General features: G+C 37.9%; 1 protein-coding gene across 11 annotated transcripts in view; it reads right to left on the bottom strand.

Annotated features, from left to right (window-relative positions):
• LOC132641493 (histone-lysine N-methyltransferase family member SUVH9-like) overlaps positions 1 to 18,885 on the bottom strand; it is a 41,745-nt gene extending 22,860 nt beyond the window's left edge. Inside the window, exons 1-7 of one of the 11 annotated variants that reach the window (XM_060358517.1) lie at positions 17,880 to 18,236; positions 15,796 to 15,956; positions 9,044 to 15,609; positions 2,718 to 2,870; positions 1,336 to 1,637; positions 829 to 1,218; positions 12 to 127 (exon numbers count right to left, since the gene is read on the bottom strand). In XM_060358517.1, coding sequence (XP_060214500.1) covers positions 9,082 to 11,145 — 2,064 coding nt within the window. In that variant the 5' untranslated portion in view covers positions 11,146 to 15,609; positions 15,796 to 15,956; positions 17,880 to 18,236 and the 3' untranslated portion in view covers positions 12 to 127; positions 829 to 1,218; positions 1,336 to 1,637; positions 2,718 to 2,870; positions 9,044 to 9,081. Of the gene's footprint in view, positions 1 to 11; positions 128 to 617; positions 1,219 to 1,335; positions 2,596 to 2,717; positions 2,871 to 9,043; positions 15,610 to 15,795; positions 15,957 to 17,879; positions 18,237 to 18,763 lie in introns of those variants that run through there. The other 10 variants (XM_060358514.1, XR_009582867.1, XM_060358513.1 and 7 more) reach the window with 10 other exon arrangements.
• Positions 18,886 to 19,184: the final 299 nt, after the last annotated feature.

Raw genomic sequence — 19,184 nt, 5'->3', positions numbered from 1 at the left:
ATGCTACTTACTGATAGGATAACAAACACCAAAAGCAGCTAGAACAACTCACTCATCCATGATGAATCATCATGCCTCAGCCCTCCAGCCAAAGATAGCCGTCAATTTGAAGAGTCTTTATTGGATCCTAGCAATTATGGTAAACATAAAAAATTCAAGAATTTTAGTAAACTAAAAAATTTATCGTCAGTCCTGCATCATGACAAACAAGAGGACCAAATGATTGTTTCTTGACCCTTTTGAGTCCAACACTAAGCTATGATGAAATCCATAAAGAACATCAATACTGTAAAATTGCAATTTCAGTTTGTTCTCCAAATCTAAATGTCAGGAGTTGAATTCAAAAATCACAACTCTCTCCTTCTCAATTTATTTGTTGTGCTCAAAGAGGAGAAAGAAGGGAAATATTACGCAGGAAGAAGAAGATCTCATACTTGACTTAAAAGATGACCAAAAAACACTTTCATAAATCAGTATATATTTTCTAATGTTTATCTTGTGCTAAATCAGAAAATATTCTGATTTAACCACACTTTATAAATATAAAAGGTTAAAACGCTCCAAAAGTAAATCATGAATTAAGATCAACCACCTGCTTCAAGTAAAGATCAAAAAGGGAAAAACAAAAAATACTGTTTTGTTCGTATTAAGAGCAATGTGTTTTCCAGCCAATAAGTTTATTACATACAACATTTGATATGCTGATTCAGAACCGAACAGCGTCTTATCCTTGCTTCCATGATACAAGTTAATCAAATAGGTAACTTATATACAAAGACATGACTCATTAATTCTTAATAGCGCTTTTTGTATCAAGGAACTTACAACCTGTTATGTCCCACATCGGTATAATATGTGCTGATGTGGGGGTTTGAATAGCTTCGGGCTCTCCCACCTTAATAGCTAGCTTTTGGGGTGTGAGTTAGGCCCAAGGTTGTTGCAGATAGTATCAGAGCTACTCACCACCCTTCGTGCCCGTCGTGCCTTGGATGGTGATGTCGGTATGGCAGTGTTAGCCCAGCGCTAGTAAGGTCTAGCGCACAGCCGTCGAGGACGACAGATGGAAAGCGTGGTGGTTTGTTATGTCCCGCATCGGTATAATATGTGCTGATGTGGGGTTTAAATAGCTTTGGGCTCTCCCACCCTAATAGCTAGCTCCCCCTGCTCTGCAGCAAATTAAGCCCATAGAAGACAGAAAAGCTGATATTGACTATTTTCCTGAAGAAAAAATAGATAAAACAGATTTGAATTTCAGCAGGTAAATATATGCAAAAACCAGGAATAGCAATAAAAAATTAAAAACACATCTTCAATGTCTCAATGAAAGATAATTACCTTTGGCCTTAGAATATCCTAAGCGGATTTTTGATGATGAAAATAGCACTACAAACATCTGGAGACACAAGCCTAAGGTCAGAGTGATCAAGGCTTGAGCCAATAACACAACTTCTTTAGCCTAGCAGTTATTAAAAGGGACACCTCCGGATGCCCATATCTCTGCATGATATATCTTCTTTTTACTGAGTTATATTGCCGAACAACTCTCGTACGAAATAGAAGCATATTCAAACTGAGACGACAACACGAAAAGGCTCCTGAACATTTGTGATCCTTAAATGTTTCCCCCGAAAAGCTATCTGAAAACAGACAGAGGCTTAAAGAGAAGAAGCGAGAGATCAAAGTGAGTAGCATTAGTTATTTATGCGTCGGTGAAAGACAATATACACGTGTCAGCACTCAGGAACAAACAGAGACTTACATTTACTGAAATACCCTTTGTCGTACCTTAGACCCACGCTTGTTATAAAGTCAAAATTCTTCTTCTCAAGTTTTGCAAAAAAAAAAAAAAAAAAAAAGGATTCACTTGCCCCATTTCAAGACCTCAATCTTCAGCTTGAAACCACCAATTTCACATCTTCTCCAACCCCAACTCCAAGAATCATCCCCAAGATTGAACCAAAACTTGAACCCCTCGATGAGTATACACAAGTTGATCTTCAAACCACCCCTTTTTTTTTCCAACCCTAGTCCCAATTTCAACAACTCTGGTTCTAGTTCAGCTTTCACCCCTACTCCACAATTGCCCACTTCTGATTCAATTCCACCGGAGATTCCACCTGGATTTGAAGAAACCTATGTTTATTCTGAATTTAAACGAATTTCTGACCTATACAAAGAAGCTTTTGCTGGAAGAATGCAGCATTTCAGAGATGTTGAGGTAGTCGAATACCAGCATTCTCATGTTGAGGTTGTGGAAGACCCCGATTCTCATGCCATTGTTTCTGTTAACGATGACACCCAGGTTTCAGAAATTGTGATTGCTAGAAAAAAATATCCACAAAGATCATCGGAATTGGTTAGAGTAACAGATCTTAAGCCTGAAGATCAACATTATCTCCGAGACGTTGTTCGGAAAACCTGAATGCTGTGTGATTCTCTGTGTATTCTCGCAAACAACCAGCATTTGGGTCCTCATAGAAGGAGAAGAGGTGATCTGAAGGCGTGAAATATTGAGATGTTGAGGTTGTCGAACACCAGGAATCTTGTCTTTAGGTTGCTTTGACATTGTATTTTTGTTTAGTCTTTCACTAGCATCTAATAAATAGAGAAAATATAAATGTTATATTGCTTAAAATTATCGATTTGCTACAGAATCTGGATACATGATAATATACATATCTGCTATAATAGCGCACACATATATACAGCTGGCAGACCTGTTATTATCAGCCAATCAAAAGACCCCTTGTTGAGTTGTTGTTAACCCCCTCAAAGATTTAGGACTGTCAGATGGTGGACACTTTTCAAGTTCACGTTGCCTGGCTCTTTCCATCTTTCCCTCACGCCATTCCTCCAGAACTGTGAAGTTGCTGTATAAAATGAAGGAAAATGTCATTATTGAAGGAACATGTTTAACAAACAAGCGTACAGAATCATGCTTTTAATTATGCATTGCATTTGACCTAAAAAGGGGAACTATGTTTTCCGTCATCGAGTTCAATGCATACAATTAACAGAGCAGTGCCTCACAGGCAAAGTCTATTATGACAGCAGAAACGTTGGCAGGAAGTAGATGAGTAAATCTATACTAGATGCATTGCTAGCTCAGAATTCTATTTGCCATTCAAAGCACTTAGGTTTTAAGTCGATTTCATGTGGGCCATGCTTGTTTCTCATAATTATTGGTTCTCATCCATATGATGGATGATTCATGCATGCAAGGAGAATATACGGGGTGACTAATTGATACCCATTAGTCATGAGTCTTAATGTAAATTAACAGGAGCCAACACCAGAGACAGAATGCAGTCCTAGAACTTCAGACTTTTTACACTCAATTGCAGCGTATGAACTATTATACAGGTTTAAACACTGTTACATCAATGCTGCATCTCAGATTATGCAAGTACTAATGAACAGGTTAGCCAAAAGGGTAGCCAAACATAGTTTTGTAGTATCTGTATATATAATTCATGCTGCACAATAAGAGGGGTTGCATATATTTTACACCTAAGAGAAGAAAGGGGGAAAGGCCAAGAGATGTCTTACCTTCTGGAAAAAAAAAAAAGATAACGTAAATGGACTGATGCTGTGATGCAATGAGGGCGGATTCACTAAGAACAGTTGTTTTCTGTTGAAGATTATACATGATTTGTATTGATTTAGAAGAAGTTTAATTTGATTGCTGTAATTTTACCTAGATTAGGAGATGTAAATTTGCCAAAAACATCCAAATTACCAAAGCAATAATCTATGTATTTAGTATAAATGCCCAGTCAATCTTGAGGGAATAATCAAACTTAATAAATGCCCAGTCAATCTTGAGGGTATAATCAAACTTAACAATTTTTTTGAGAAAAATCAAACTTTAACAATTCTCTCAATCATTTCTTTCCTCATTCTTCCTAGTGTCTTTATAGGATACTGGCTAAGACAAAGTACTAATTCCTATATTTCCTATATCACAAGTCAGTCCTCCTCTTCAAGTCTACTCGTGCCACTCTCATATTCCTTCTGACACCGACGATAATTATTCACATGACACAGTTTCTTTTAGTTAAAACCCCTAATCACAAGTCTAGCCTTGTATTATCAATTGTACCATCAGGTCTCAATTTCTTCTCAAATATCCACTAGCTACTTATAGGTTTACAACACTTAGGCAAATCATACAAGTCCCAAGTGTGATTAGAAACTATAGAGTCTAATTCACTTTTAATGGCCTCTTTCCAAAATATCACATCTATTGATCTCATTGCTTCATCATAAGTCTTAGGGTCTTCTATCATTAAGTAGATAGACACTAATTCATCATTTAGAGCATCAATGTCAAAATTCTCAGTCAAGAAGGTTGTGATAAAATCAGGACTAAAGCTAGTCCCAAATTCTACGTCTTTTACTCCTTCTAAGTTCATTTTCATGCTCATTAGCAATAACATCAAAAGAAGGTACAATATGAGAATTAACAAACGTAGATGGCGAAGCATTATTTGCACATCACTAGGCACATCATTCAAAGACATAAATCTACATGCAGCACGTTTTTTAGCATAACCAATAAAAACGGTGTCAAAAGTCTTAGAACCAATATTTACCCTTTTAAATTAGGTTTTTGACTGTAGTAGAGTTTGAACTCATGGCATGTGCATCACATTTTGTGCTCTTATCACGAAGCAAAAGCTCCGGGAGTTAATGGCTATTACTAACACATAAGAAAATATATCCAATTCTCAGATACATTAAAATTTATCCATAATCTACTGCTTACATGAGCTTACATGAGCTTCTTACAAATGAAATTTTCAACTAATGGAAGATTGACTCACTACTCCCTCCGTCTCAAAACAGTTGTCGCGTTTTTCATTTACGCATCCCTTAGGAAAACATTAATAAGGGTAGCATTTTGACTATTTTACCCTCTTAAAGAATTAATAAGGGTAGCGCTTTGACTATTTTACCCTCTTAAAATATTTTACCATGTGATCTCTCCTCAATAAATATTTATTCTATTTGCCGCCAACTCCATCAATGATGTACTCCCTCTTAAATGATGCTAATCTCAACCGGTTATATACAAAAGGCAACCTAGACAAGTTGTATTAAGAAATGCAATGGAGAAGGAGTTAAGGATTAGAAGCAATTAATTACACTTGTTATTTGCATTTTTCAAGTGTCACTAAATGCTTAAAAGCACATGGCAGAACTAATTGTTTTGGCATGTGAACTCATAAAATCAACCCATTGATGTAATTCATACAACGGGTAAAATGGGAAAAAACCACTTAATTTTATCTTTATTTTTTAAGATGACAAGTATTTTGAGACGGATATTTTTAGTAAGGACGACAAGTTTTTTTGGACGGAGAGAGTACTTATCAACATGTAAAGTAAATTCCTATAAGAGCATGTCTTACGAAAAAAATTGACTATCACGTACAAGTTTCCAAATATACAATGGGTGTCAGTTGCATTGTACTTCTGGACCTTATCTTCCAAGGGGCACTCGAACTAGCCACTCATTGATGTTGTCAGGTTGAATTAGCTACTCATTAATGTTGTCAGGTTGAACAAGTCAATAGAAAAATTTAATAAGGTAATGGTAATTTCATTAATATCGCTACCAAGAAAGTACAAGATGGAGTACAAAAAAGGCAGAATTTACTAATTTAACTATTGTCTCGACGAGTCCAGAAAACCTAAAAACTATATCAAGTTATAAAAATTATAGATTTTGTAGGCATTTAAACTTAATGAAAGATTAGGGTGTAAAGGTCGAGGATTAGGGTAGAAGGCTAGTAGTGGGTAGATTTGTTTTTTGCTTTCCTTACGGTAGGATTAGTATCAGTTTCGTCAGTTTTATTATTTTAGTGTTCTCGTATTCCTTATTCTTTTATTACTACTTGTTACAAATCTTTTCATGCCTTCATAATGCTTATCTATAGTATTTTGCCATGCCTTCTTTACTTTCATTGATCCTTGTCTGACCTTTTTTTTCATGATTTCTCTTGAGCTGCGGATCTTTCGGAAACAGTCTCTCTACCACGCAAGGTAGAGGCAAGGTTTGCGTACACTCTACCCTCCCTAACCCCATTTGTGGGATTACACTGGGTATGTTATTGTTTGTTGTTGTTAAACTTAATGAAAGGTTATATTTCTTTCATTAAGTTTACAACAACAACACTGGGTTGTTGTTGTAAACATAATGAAAGAAAATGTAACCTTATTTTATGATGGGGGTGTCTGATGCACCAAAACTATTTCATTGAATACCTGCCACCTTCCACCACTGAATAAACTATCTACTAAGGTAAGGTTTAGGCAGATGGGAGAAGTCACCTAGTGATATTTTCCTCGGCTGGAATTTGAACCTAAGACCTCATGGTTCTTCTCCCACTACAGTGACCACTAGGCCACACCCTTAGATGGCTACTAACAAAATATAACTTGAAAGCATTTGGTCTATTTTTTTGAGTAAAATCTTTTTGAGATGGAATAAAAAGAAAGAGGATAATATAAAACAAAACAGAGAGAATGGTATTTAGCAATTATATACAAGTGCATACTCGTCACTCATCAAGCAAAGAATCATATATCTTTGCTCTAAAAAAGGAAAACCTGAATAATATATCCAAGTCTATGGATGGAAACAGGGAAGGGCTTAGTCGAACTCTTAGATGAGAGCCAACATCATTGTCACCAAATTGGAGCAAATAGGTAGGTGTAATGGGGCACCACCTCAAACTTTTCAATCTTTAAAGTTTACTTCTGGTATGTCATTTGTTTTTTAGCAAGGCATCTAGTTATAAATTCGACTATTCGCTTAGTGTCTTCTATTCATTTGTTCATATACAATAATTGATGTTTCTTCCTTTGATTGTTAAGTTAAACATCTAAAGAGAGAAAACACAGTTATTGGTACGTGAAATAAAAACCAAATTTGGAAAATACAATAAACAACTATGTTACCTGTTTCAAAAAAAAAATACAATAAACAACTGAAAATGACCAAAAAAGCATATCGTGTACGGGGCAAAGTTGGGCCAGGTAGAGTGGGGTGTTAGCAGGGGAAAGCATCCCACCCGGCCCCCCACCATTATCGTACGTATCCTCCACTACTGGTGAGGAATAAATTTAATCTTTAAACTTGACCTTGTTTGTAAAGGTGATACCTGTGGAACTGTTATTTTTTTACTTCACAAAGATTGATATGAGTCTCAAGACTAGTTCTTTCCCCCAACCGCTTTCTCTTCTCGTACGTGACCACTAACCACTTACGGAAGCAAAATCCCATGTAATTAAGCCACTATAACCCACCATGTAACTCGTCCAATATTTTCAAGGTACTTCCAAGTTAAGAAGCATCCTTTGAGCATTTCTTTAACTGAGAAAATTAACAATCAGAGCATGCAAATTACTCAACAGTATAGCTCATGTTGCAACTGGCACTTGGACACCAAGAAACTAATAAAATATAGCATTGCAAGAGTATTCTTTCCTCCAGCTGATCCTGTTAGTACAACAACAACAACCCAGTGAAATCCCACATCTTGGGGTCTGGGGAGGGTAGAATGTACGCAGACCTTACTCCTACCAAGGTAGGATGGCTGTTTCCGAGAGACCCTCGGCTCAGCTGATCCTGTTAGTATTTACCTTAATTATATTACTACCTTTGTCTCAAAATATATTTGTATAGCTGCCTCCACTGGGTGCATATCTAACCCACTTCACTTTAAGGTGCATTTCCAAAATAAAACCTCCCCTTGAACGAGGTTGATATTTGTACAAATTAACAATTATATCAAGCTTCTTGACATCTTCTCAACAAAATATTATATTTTTCACATTTCAAAACCTCAGTTTAACCCTCTTTTACAACTCGAAATGATTTATTATACTCTAGGGTGTTTGGTAATCTTATAAGTTGGGTTGACCACTTTATAAGCACTAGCACTTTTCAGCTTATACGCACTTCTAATTTAGACAAGACTTCTACTAATTTATCACGATGTTTTTGGTAATCACTAAAGTTACCCCTCCTGAAAGAAAACCCCTAACTCTCATTCAATTCCATTTCTGTCATTTGCGCTTTTCCATGTAAAACATACTTTCAAATTTATATTTTTTGTAAATATCTTTAAGGGCATTTTCAGTCATTTTAACAGATAAAATGCTTATTATCAGTGTCAGCACTTTTAATCAACCATGTAACCGCTTATCTATAAAATCAACTTTAGTTTTTAATACTTGACAGCTACTTTTGATCGACAAAACCAAACGAACTCTAAATCTAATAGCTTGCCAAAGTAGTTTATGGCGCTGTCAACTGGCAAACTTCAACTATTTCACTGGATACCAGCACTGTTACCGGTTAACTCTGTACACCAACAAGTGGGTGGATAGAAACAAAATCATCTAAAGTTTTTGTCCCCACTCTCCTATTGTTTTTATCCGCTTTATTGAGCGGGCCACAACCTTGGGGGCCAAAAAAAGCTGTACAATTATTATGGGACAAGGGAGTACTTCTCAGCAACTGTCCAAAGAGCTCTTTAGACGTGAAATCTAAAGAGGAGGGGATCTATCAGGGGAAGAGCACAACTAATTAGAAACAAAATCATGCTCTAAACCATTAAAAAGACAACCATGGAAGGAAAAGGGAATTCTTATCAAACAGCAAGAAAAGAAGTTCAAATCCATTCAACAAATCAGTTAAGATGCATTCAAACTGCATATAGTATATTGTCAAAAAAAAATAAAAAAAAATCAGCAAAGCCATTGGAGTTCCAACCAGCTTGTTAGAATTCACAATAGAAAGAGAATGTCACATCCAAAAGTCGCCCGAGCTAGAAAAATTTAAGACTGCCACAATATTTTAATGAAATCAGTCCCAGGGACACTCAGCATAAAAGCCAGAGGTGGCTAGAGAGAGAAGACAACGAATACCAGTAGCCTGTTATTAGTAGAGTCAACCCTCGAAAAAACATTTGTTGAATGCCATTACAAATTTGAGTTCAACAGGAATAATTGACTTGAATGTTTTAATTACCTCAGCAAATGATGTGCCGCATAATTTTCAAAATTGGATCAACTACTATATAAGTTAGTCAATCGCAGATGGCCAAGCTTCCCTGTCCATTCATCTGCTACACCATAATCAATACTGATCTCCTTTAGAGGGGGAATATTCTCCATCGCAAAGAGCATCAGGTGGGGGAAAGATACATGGTTGTGATCATAAAGCATAGGCTGTACCATAGCATTGGGGCTTGAACTGTACCTGATATAACATGCTAAATTCCTCATTCTAGAAACATCCATCGCAAAATCCAGAGGAGGAATGGAGGGGTATGCTGATCGCACATAGTTGGGGTATATTTGCGACAAATCTCCCCATTCTGCCCATCTCTTAGGAAAGCGACTTGGATAGACTAAACTATCACCATTCATTGTAAAAATTTGGGCTTGCTCTCGTGTGAGTACAACCCCAGTAAATTCAAAGATAAAAGACCCAGCTTGGATCAGGTCCAGTGTCCTAACTCCCCAACCAGTCTCTCTAGACCGAAACACTTCGAATCTGTTCCTCAGACCTTTCTGGCTCACTCGATTCTGACAAGTTGGAGGACATAGACAGTGTGGTCCACATTCGAACACTAACGGTTTGCCTCTCAACAATATACCATTATTATCATAGGAAAATTGGCCACCATTTCTCATAGCACAAAAACAATTATCTCCACACCCATCAATGCACTCACATCCATTACCACTGCCCACATTCTGATATACAAATGGAGGATAAACAGTCTTCACCAGATAATCAAAATAAACCGGATCATGATTATCATCAATATCGTTGAAAAGAAACACTGGTACGTTTTCTTTTTTCCTTGATATATCAAGACTAACATAACCAGTAGGCCTTGCCACTAAAGGTCTGATCCTAAGATTCTGTGCAAAACGAAGAATAGCACTTCCCATTTCTTCCTGATTCTCTATCCTAACAAGCTTGAATTTATAAACTCCAAATCCAGCCTTTCCAATATCAAAGCAGTATTCGACAATCCTATATAGTCCATCATACACATAAACATCACCACTAGCATTTCCACTTCCTTCATATTTAAAGACGCGAATTACCCTTACCTCAACTCCATAGTGCATACTTCTTTCCAACGCCAAATTCCCGCATTCCAGTTTCTGATGCACACATTGCCTTGTATGCTTATCCTGTCCACCTTGTCCTGCATGTATAATCACATCTCCTCCATCTTGATTATCCTCGTATCCACCTGAAACAATTACACTTGTAGCAATTGGCTCCCCAATTGAACTTTGACTCGCAGGTACATAATCAATACCAGCTTGAGACTGCCCATGTAATCCAACAACGCAAAGCTCCATCCTAAAGAAGAACACATCACCAATAAGCACTCCGGGGATCGCCCCCACGATGCGCTTATCGCGATGCATCCACAACCCATGTTCTCTCAATATTTTACAAGCCCTCAGATCACCTCTTCTCCTTCTATGAGGACCCAAATGCTGGTTGTTTGAAAGAATACGCAGAGAATCAAACAGCATTCTGGTTCTCCGAACAGCGTCTCGGTGATAACGTTGATCTTCAGGCTTTAGATCTGTCACTCTAACTAATTCCGATGATCTTTGTGGATATCTTTTTCTAGCAATCACAATTTCTGAAGCCTGGGTATCGTTGTTAACTGAAACAATGGCATGAGAATCGGGGTCTTCCACAACCTCAACATGAGAGTGCAGGTGTTCGAAGACCTCAACATCTCCGAAATGCTGCATTCTTCCAGCAAAAGCTTCTTTATATTGGTCAGAAATTCGTTTAAATTCGGAATAAACATAGGTTTCTTCAAACCCAGGTGGAATCTCCGGTGGAATTGAATCAGAAGTGCGTAATTGTTGAGTAGGGGTGAAAGCTGAACTAGAACCGGAGTTGTTGAAATTGGGACTAGGGTTGGAAAAAAAAGGGGTGGTTTGAAGATCAGCTTGTGTATACTCATCAAGGGGTTCAAGTTTTGGTTCAATCATGGGGAAGATTCTTGGGGTTGGGATTGGAGAAGATGTGAAATTAGTGGTTTCAAGCTGAAGATTGAGGTCTTGAAATGGGACAAGTGAACCCATTTTTCTTCGCAAAACTAGAGGAAGAGTTTTGTAAAGGAAAAGGGGTTTATGGTTGTTGAGAGATTTTTTTTTTTTTTTTTTTTTTTTTTTTTTTTTGAGATGGTAACAGTTGTTGAGAGGTTTAAATACAAAAAGAAGGGAGTGAGGTGTGAAGTATAAAGGTTGAAAAAAGAAGAAGGAAGGAGAATTCAGAATAGATTACAATAATCAGATTATGCTCAAAATTCTTGGGAAGAAATTTATTAGGGACAAAATGTGTTTGTGTTATAAATGAATAAATAAATTTATATTTGTGGACAAAAATGTCCTTAACTCCTTTTTCCCAACAGAACATATTGACAACCCCTTAAATTTGCGTAAATTTCATTTAAACGCTCGAACTATGCATTATTTGATTCAGCACATGAACGTGTGATAAAATGTTCTAATGAGTCACTTTCGGCTCAAATTTTGGAAATAATTTTACGCGTTTTCTCAAGAGCTCATTACGTAGCTAAGTTAATCACTTAAAATATGTCATTTCCTTAAATTACTCGTCTTTTAACCCCCACTTGCTCAACATTAGCTAAGTTAATCACTTAAAATATGTCATTTCCTTAAATTACTCGTCTTTTAACCCCCACTTCCTTAAATTACTCGTCATACGCAAATGTGTTGTTCTTCTGTCTCGATTATGATTTGTATCAACTTTGTGTCTTTGTCTAATGTTACTGTAAAAAAGACTGTTAGATAAATAACCCCAAAGATGCTCCCAGGCACTTATCCCAAGGCAATGCACTAAAGTTGTTTTGTGATTTAGGTCCCTAACTCCGATGGTCCTTCTGATCACCGGATTTCTCACTCTACTTCCTTTTCTTTCAACCTTCTAGGAGATGGATGATAGCATTTATTTCGCGGTAGGCTTTAAGTCTTATGATATTACTAGATCCTCAAACACAGCAGAACATTGGTTTGACTGGACCGAAAGAGGTAAAAATTTCATCAGAAGAGTTTCTTTGAACAAGAAGACTTTGGAATGGATAGTCTAGAACATGAGGGAGGCATCAAAGGTACGAGGCAATGTAGTGAGAAGATGGAAGAGAAGAGACAGTTTCTCTGAGACCTTTTGCTCCAGGAATTTTAATGGCTTTGGCAGATATATTAGCATTATCATTTTACGAGAGAGAAGGAGAGCTGTGATAATCATACCCGAAGTATGGTTTAATGCTGGCTGGACCTATCTGGCTAACAAGATTGGCAGATTCATTAATACCTTTGTTGACAAATTTAATGTGAGGCCTAGGTTTGTGGACAAAGAGTTCCAATATGCAGAAGCAATTAAAAGCTGTAAATGGTCGAACAATGAAGTGGTTGGAGGTTCGGCATTAAAGAGGGGAGAAGTTATTCAGATAAAGGAAGGTATGGCACGTCATCAGAATATGGTACTTGGGAGATGTTTGGTTGGTCACTTTGTAAATGAGGAAGTTCCAACATTGTCTAATCTGCGAAGATGGACTACTTCCACTTGGAAACAGATCCATGGGCTCAATATTTATGCAAAAGCATAGCTGAACAAGTCCTGAAAGGGGAGGCACTGGAAAAGAGCCCAAATCAATCTTCAATGGTGGTCTCCTTTATCAGGAGTCATAGAAAAAGGAAATATGCCAAATTCCGTCTGGATTAGTGTTGTGGGTGTGCCGCTCCAATTCTGGTCATCTGAAGTCTTCAAAGTCATTGCTGATTATTCTGGAGGCTGGTTGGAAACAGAGGAAGAGAGTCAACTCCCGAATCATCTAAAGTGGGCTAGAATCAGAGTCAATGGAGATGGTAAAGAGGTTCCTAAAGAAGTGACCCTGCAGCAAGACAGACTTCTCTTTACCCTTCAGGTTTGGGTGGAATCTACAGCGAGCTGCCATCAAAGAAGAAGAGGAGAAAGAGGCGTTACATTCCTTTACCCAGCAGATATCAAAGACCCTGGGCAAAAGTACAGATATAGTCGCTAAGCAGAAGGAAAAGTCTGACTTTGCACGTGATTCTGCAGTGGCACGTGCAGTAGGTTCAAATTCAAATAAGGAGATGGGCCGGATTTATGGTGGATCTACGAACGGATTAATTCTGGGCCCAAATAAATTTAATTGTTTGGCCCAATATGAGTCAGAAAAGGGACCAGTTTTAAGTGAATCACGTGATGGGTCACGAGCATCCTCAGAACTTAAAACTCCCGATAGTTCCACTGTAGCCAGCTATAAGAATCACTTCAACAACGTGAAAGAGATGGCATCCAAATTCCTCGAGTGCTTTGCCAATTGCGAAGCTTCTACCAGCATGCAAAAGGCAATTTCTATTCCCTCCTCTTCTATTACCACTTCACCCAGATTCCCCAGTTTCAGGGTTAAGAAAGTGGCAAATTTAAATACTGGGTCGGGGAGGAAAGATGCAGGAGATAAAGGAATGGATCAGTACCAAGAGTTTGAAGAAGAAAAAGATGAGCAGATGGCCTTGCCAACTGAAAGTCAAGAGGGTGAAGAGAAAATTGAACAACATGGAAACACAAACCAGATAACTCTACTGGGAGAGCCTACTCCCATACAAACAGACTTTTCTGAATGTGAAAGGGAAGCAGCGATGCGATCGAACCTATGGGTTCAGGGTAATATTGTGAGGATGAGCCAGGAATTTGGAGCAGCATTTGAAGGTTGCTCTAGGGAGGCCGAAGCTTTATTCACAAAGATTGACCAAAGGAGAGAAAAAGGGATAACTTCAGCTATCTCCATAGAACATAATGCTGTTAAACAGATAGTTTCTAGGGAGCTAAGGAATTTGATATTTGATATGAATTTCAAAGATAGGAAACCAAGGAGTGAATCTAGAAGTAGGGGGAGGAAACTAATAACTCATTTATAACGAATATAAAAATAGTTTATTAGAACGTGAGGAGGTTGCATTGGGAGAGTAAAAGGAATACTATAAAGAGTAGAATACAATAATGGGGAGCTGATATTTATGTTCTAGTGGAAACAAAATTGAGTGGGGAAGTGGGAAATTATCTACAACTCCTCTGGGGAAACAGATGGGTGGGAGGTGTATGGCTTGAGTCATTAGGCAGTAGGGGGGGCATTATAGTGTTATGCGATAAGAGGTATTGGAGAGGGGAAATAGTGAAAAATGGCAATCAAAGTTTAACTTGTAAACTGTGTGGGATTAATCATGATTTCATTTGGTTTATTACAGCAGTTTATGCTGATTGTGGGAGAATTGTAAGGAGGAAACATTGGGAGGAGATGGGTGCTATAAGGGCTTTACATGAGGGTCCTTGGGTGGTTTGTGGTGACTTAATGTCACAAGGTTCCCATCTGAGAGAACTGAATGTAGCAGGCTATCTGGTGCTATGAAGGAATTTTCTGAGTGCATCAATGAGGTGGAGTTGGTGGATCCTCCTTTATTTGGGGGATCCTATACTTGGAGAGGGGGGACAAATCACAGAACTGCCTCTAGGATTGAAAGATTTCTCTTTTCAACACTTTGGGATGAAATATTCCTACAGATCAAACAGGATGTAATGCCAAACCTGGGATCTGATCATAATCCAATCATGTTGACATGTGGAGATTGATCCTTTAAGAAGACTTATTTCAAGTTTGAAAATTGGTGGTTGAAGGTGGATGGTTTTAGAAGCAAAGTGCAGGAATGGTGGAGCTCCTTTGATGTTACAGGAAGACCAGACTACAAGTTAGTTGCAAAGTTGAACTCGTTAAAAGGGAAACTTAAAGAATGGAGCAAGGAGAATAAGGGAAATTGGAGGGAAAGAAAAGATAAAATACTGGAATAAGTTGGCAGCCGAGAAGTCATTCAAGAACAAAGACCCCTGACTGAGGATGAGCAGTTGCAGAATGCTCAGTTGGCGATGGAGTATGAAGAAGTGGCTAGAAATGAAGAGATAGCCTGGAGACAAAGATCTAGAGTGCAATGGATCAAGAATGGAGACAAAAACACAAAGCATTTCCACAGGATGGCTACAGCTCACAAAAGATTCAACACTATTGATACTTTAATGGTTGATGGAGTTAGCTCCTCTAAACCTATGGATATTCAGAATGCAATTCTAGAATTCTATCAGAACCTTTACAGGGAGACAGAAGCATGGAGACCAAACTTGAACATTCAAGGTGTCCAAAGCATTACTGGAGAAGAGCAAGTATGGACGTCAAGGGAATTTGAAGAGCAAGTATGAAACTCCCCCCAGTTCTTCTTCGGCCTGCCTCTACCTCTCCTAACTCCTGCGACCGCCAATCTCTCGCACCTCCTAACTGGTGCATCCTCACGCCTCCTCTTCACATGCCCGAACCATCTCAGTCTCGCTTCTCTCATCTTGTCTGCCACGAACGCCACTCCGACCTTGTCCCGTATATCTTCATTCCTAATCATATCCCTCCTAGTATGATCACACATCCATTTGAGCATCCGCATCTCTGCTACCTTCATCTTCTGGACGTAATTCATTAACCGAATTCAGAAGGAAGCACGTGAATCGCTAGGGCAATTCAAAGATGTCAGAGCTGATATAACGATAAGTGTGATTCTTAGAACATATACAATTGACTGAAGATTGCTATGCCATTTAATTCAGCACAAAATTTCTTTTACTGATTCCAATAGCTGCAGAAAATTTACCTTTCACCTAGCTTGAATCAGAATAGGACCGATAATTGTTCAGCCTAGATATGAGGTCTACCGCAGCAGTCTGCTTTGCATCCTTCTGTTGGACGGGATCTGTTTCAACGTATGCTTCTTTCTGGACTTCCTTCATCTACCACGACAGAAGGTTTTATATTCTACAAAATTCACACAAAACATTAGTAATACTATTGAAGCAGAACACAGAAAAAGCGTTGTGCACACTCTTTTTATTAGCTCCACAGGCAACATAGCACGGCGAATCTCTTCTGCTTCCTTCATATACCTTTCAAATGCAGTTCAAACATCACGATTCCATATTAGCCATTCTATTACCAGAATTAGATTAGGTGATCTAGTGACAGCTATTTGACTAGATAATCTAATATTCTAGAATAACTTTTTAAGAGCAAAACTGGCTATCTACACCACCAACTTTTTATTTTGGTACGCAGAATGGAAATGAGAAAGTCCTCCACTTTTTGATGGCTTTTGCCCTCAAGCCTATGTTGCTTGGACTCTCCAAAAAGGTTGCCACACTAGTTTCAGATCCTCTAAAAATGCACTACTTTTGGAGTACCCGTCAACATTTTTGAAGAGTCCAAGCAACATAGCATCAAGCCACCCCACTTGGGAGCAACTGAATGTTTTACCCAATTGATTAGCTTTAGCACCCAAGTACACTACATCATGTTAATTCATAAGGCGTCCTACTATTTATGTTGCAGGCAACAATTACTACTGCCTTAACAGATGCTGCAAAAAGTGGATATATTTTGTTTCCATTGAATCGCAAGACGGTGCAAGCACAAAGCTAATGCAACTTTTGACTGTGCTAACCAAGTATTCACCCAATTTTACCTCCAAAAGGACAGATAAAATTAGTATCATTTCCATGGGTACTTTCAAAGGGAATTGCAGAAACTCAAAAAGGGTCATATGTAAACTTACAAGAAAGCTTATTTTATTCTATTTAACACAAGAAATCTCACTAAATAGTTTACCTTAGAGAGAAATACAAATGAAAGGCAGTAACTTTTTAACCTAAGTATACTCTTAGCTATGCTTTCCCTTTCTGAACTTCCCCCCTGCTTGGATGGTTGTTTCCTGTGGTTCATTATTGTATTGTTTTCTATGAAACCACGTTTGTTTCCATTGTTTCTTAAAATTATGTTGTATGGTGTTGTAAACCCGTTGTAATTCCGTGGTTATATAACCATGAAAAAAGCCTAATTTTTATAACTACGGATTTGGTGGTTTTTGCGTGGTTATGTATTGTATTTCCCCATTATATCCCCACCCCATCCCACTCACCCACCTCCATCACACCCAAAAGCACCCACCCCCACTCCCACCCTCAGCCACCCACCCACCCCCAAACCAACCACCCCCACCAACTCACTAACCCCCACCCTCCGCCACCCACCCCCACCATACCACCCACTACCCTCACCATCACCCCCACCCCTCCATCAAACCCACGCACCCCACCTCACCAACCCCCACCCTTTGCCACCCACCCCCACCCTACCACTCACCACCCCATCACCACCCACTACCCCTCACCGCCACCCAACCCTCCACCAGTCCCACCACCCACCCAACCATCACCCCCACCCACTACCTACGTATTTTTTAAAATTCCTATTTTATCCTTTACCTTAGTTTTACTAATATATATAAATTAGTTTGTAATTAAGGGTTAAGGGTATTTTAGTAAACTTACATGTTATTATATAATATCATATAGTCAAACCAAAGAATAAAAATGTAATTAAACCACAACAAACAATACAGTCTATCCAATTATATTCATTAACACAGTACAATACAATACAATATGATACTATACAATACTATACTGTCCATGCTCAATTTGATACAAAAATGGTCCTAAAGTGAAAATTTAGATCACCAAATGCAACAACTCAAAATCAAAGTAACCATTTTTACATTTCTCTATCAAATAGCAGCACATCATTTATGTCTTCTGTTGCTACCCTCAACACAAACCCAGAAAGAAGCACAATTATAAAAACCCCAAGACTGAAAATGAAGCAAATTTAAAGGAAAAAGCAAACCTGAAGATGGCAGAAAATAATATTGAACAAACTGACAATAATTGTAGCATTCTTGAAAAAGGAAGGTTCTTGATTCAATAGTGCTGTTTTCTGAATCAAAGTTTCTATAATTAACTCATTTGGGATCTTAAACTTTGTCAAAGAAAATTAGAGAAAATAAACCTTTCATAATTTTGCACTTATGGAAATTTTATTCAATTTTGCTCTTTCACCATTAACCAATGTTTTGTATTTGGCCTTAGCCATTAAACATCTTTAGTGGAAAATTTATGGTTTAGTTTGTCCAAAATCTTTTAAAAAACAGAAGGTCCAAATTTATCTCCCAACGTTTTATTTTTTTTTCAATATTTTCATGTCGGATTGATCAATATTTTTTTAAAACAAGCTTCTAAAAATGAGGAAAGGTCATTTCTAGTAGGGGTGGGCGTTCGGTATTCGGTTCGATATTTTTAAAGTTCGGGTTCGGTAATTCGGTAATCGGTAATTGAAAGCAGATACCAAATACCAAACTTTCGAACTTCGGTTCGGTAATCGATAAATCAAACTTCGATTTGGTACGGTATTCGGTAATACCATATTAAGTCGAGTTCACTGTATTACATCAATGGTTAGATAACAAGCACAGATTTGGGGTTTCTTAATTTTTTTAGCTGTAAATTGGATACCCAGATTTGTGCATTTTGAATGAATATATGTGATTAACAGTGACAGTTGATTTGGGGATTCAACTTTCAAGATTTGTTATGAGTAAAAACTCCATGTCCTTAAATGATAAGTTGTAGCACTAACACATAATTAGCAGCCTCCTCAATGTTTTAGTGCCTCTAAAGCTTAATATTTATACATTAAATAAGAAAAACAGGAAATTGAAATGCGAAACTCACTCATGGTTTTTCACTTTCAGTTGCCTTGGGCTGTTGGAACAACAGTTTTTGATAAATCATCTGTAACAATTATAAAATGTAAAAGATCAGAATAACAGGTTTTCGTTTTTCTCAACAATCAGTGCTCAAAATGCAATTAACATGATCTACGCTAACGATTAATAATATAAGGAGAGCATGAGAACTTTCACTATCAAAGAAATGTATAAGCTAAGGACATGGGCAGATCGCAGGTGGGCTGGACTATTAATTTAATGGCTCTCTATTTAATAACTATTTCGGTATTTGGGAAATACCATATTACCGAACTTATAATTACCGAATATCGAACTTTTTTATTTTTATTACCGAAAACCGAAATACCGAAACCCTCGGTTCGGTTCGGTAATTTGGTTTTCGGTGTTTTATGCCCAGCCCTAAT

Source organism: Lycium barbarum, chromosome 5 (genome assembly GCF_019175385.1).
Source record: "Lycium barbarum isolate Lr01 chromosome 5, ASM1917538v2, whole genome shotgun sequence".
NCBI lineage: Eukaryota > Viridiplantae > Streptophyta > Magnoliopsida > Solanales > Solanaceae > Lycium > Lycium barbarum.
Note: the sequence above shows the minus strand (reverse complement) of the source record. Positions and strands in the feature narration are given on the sequence as shown.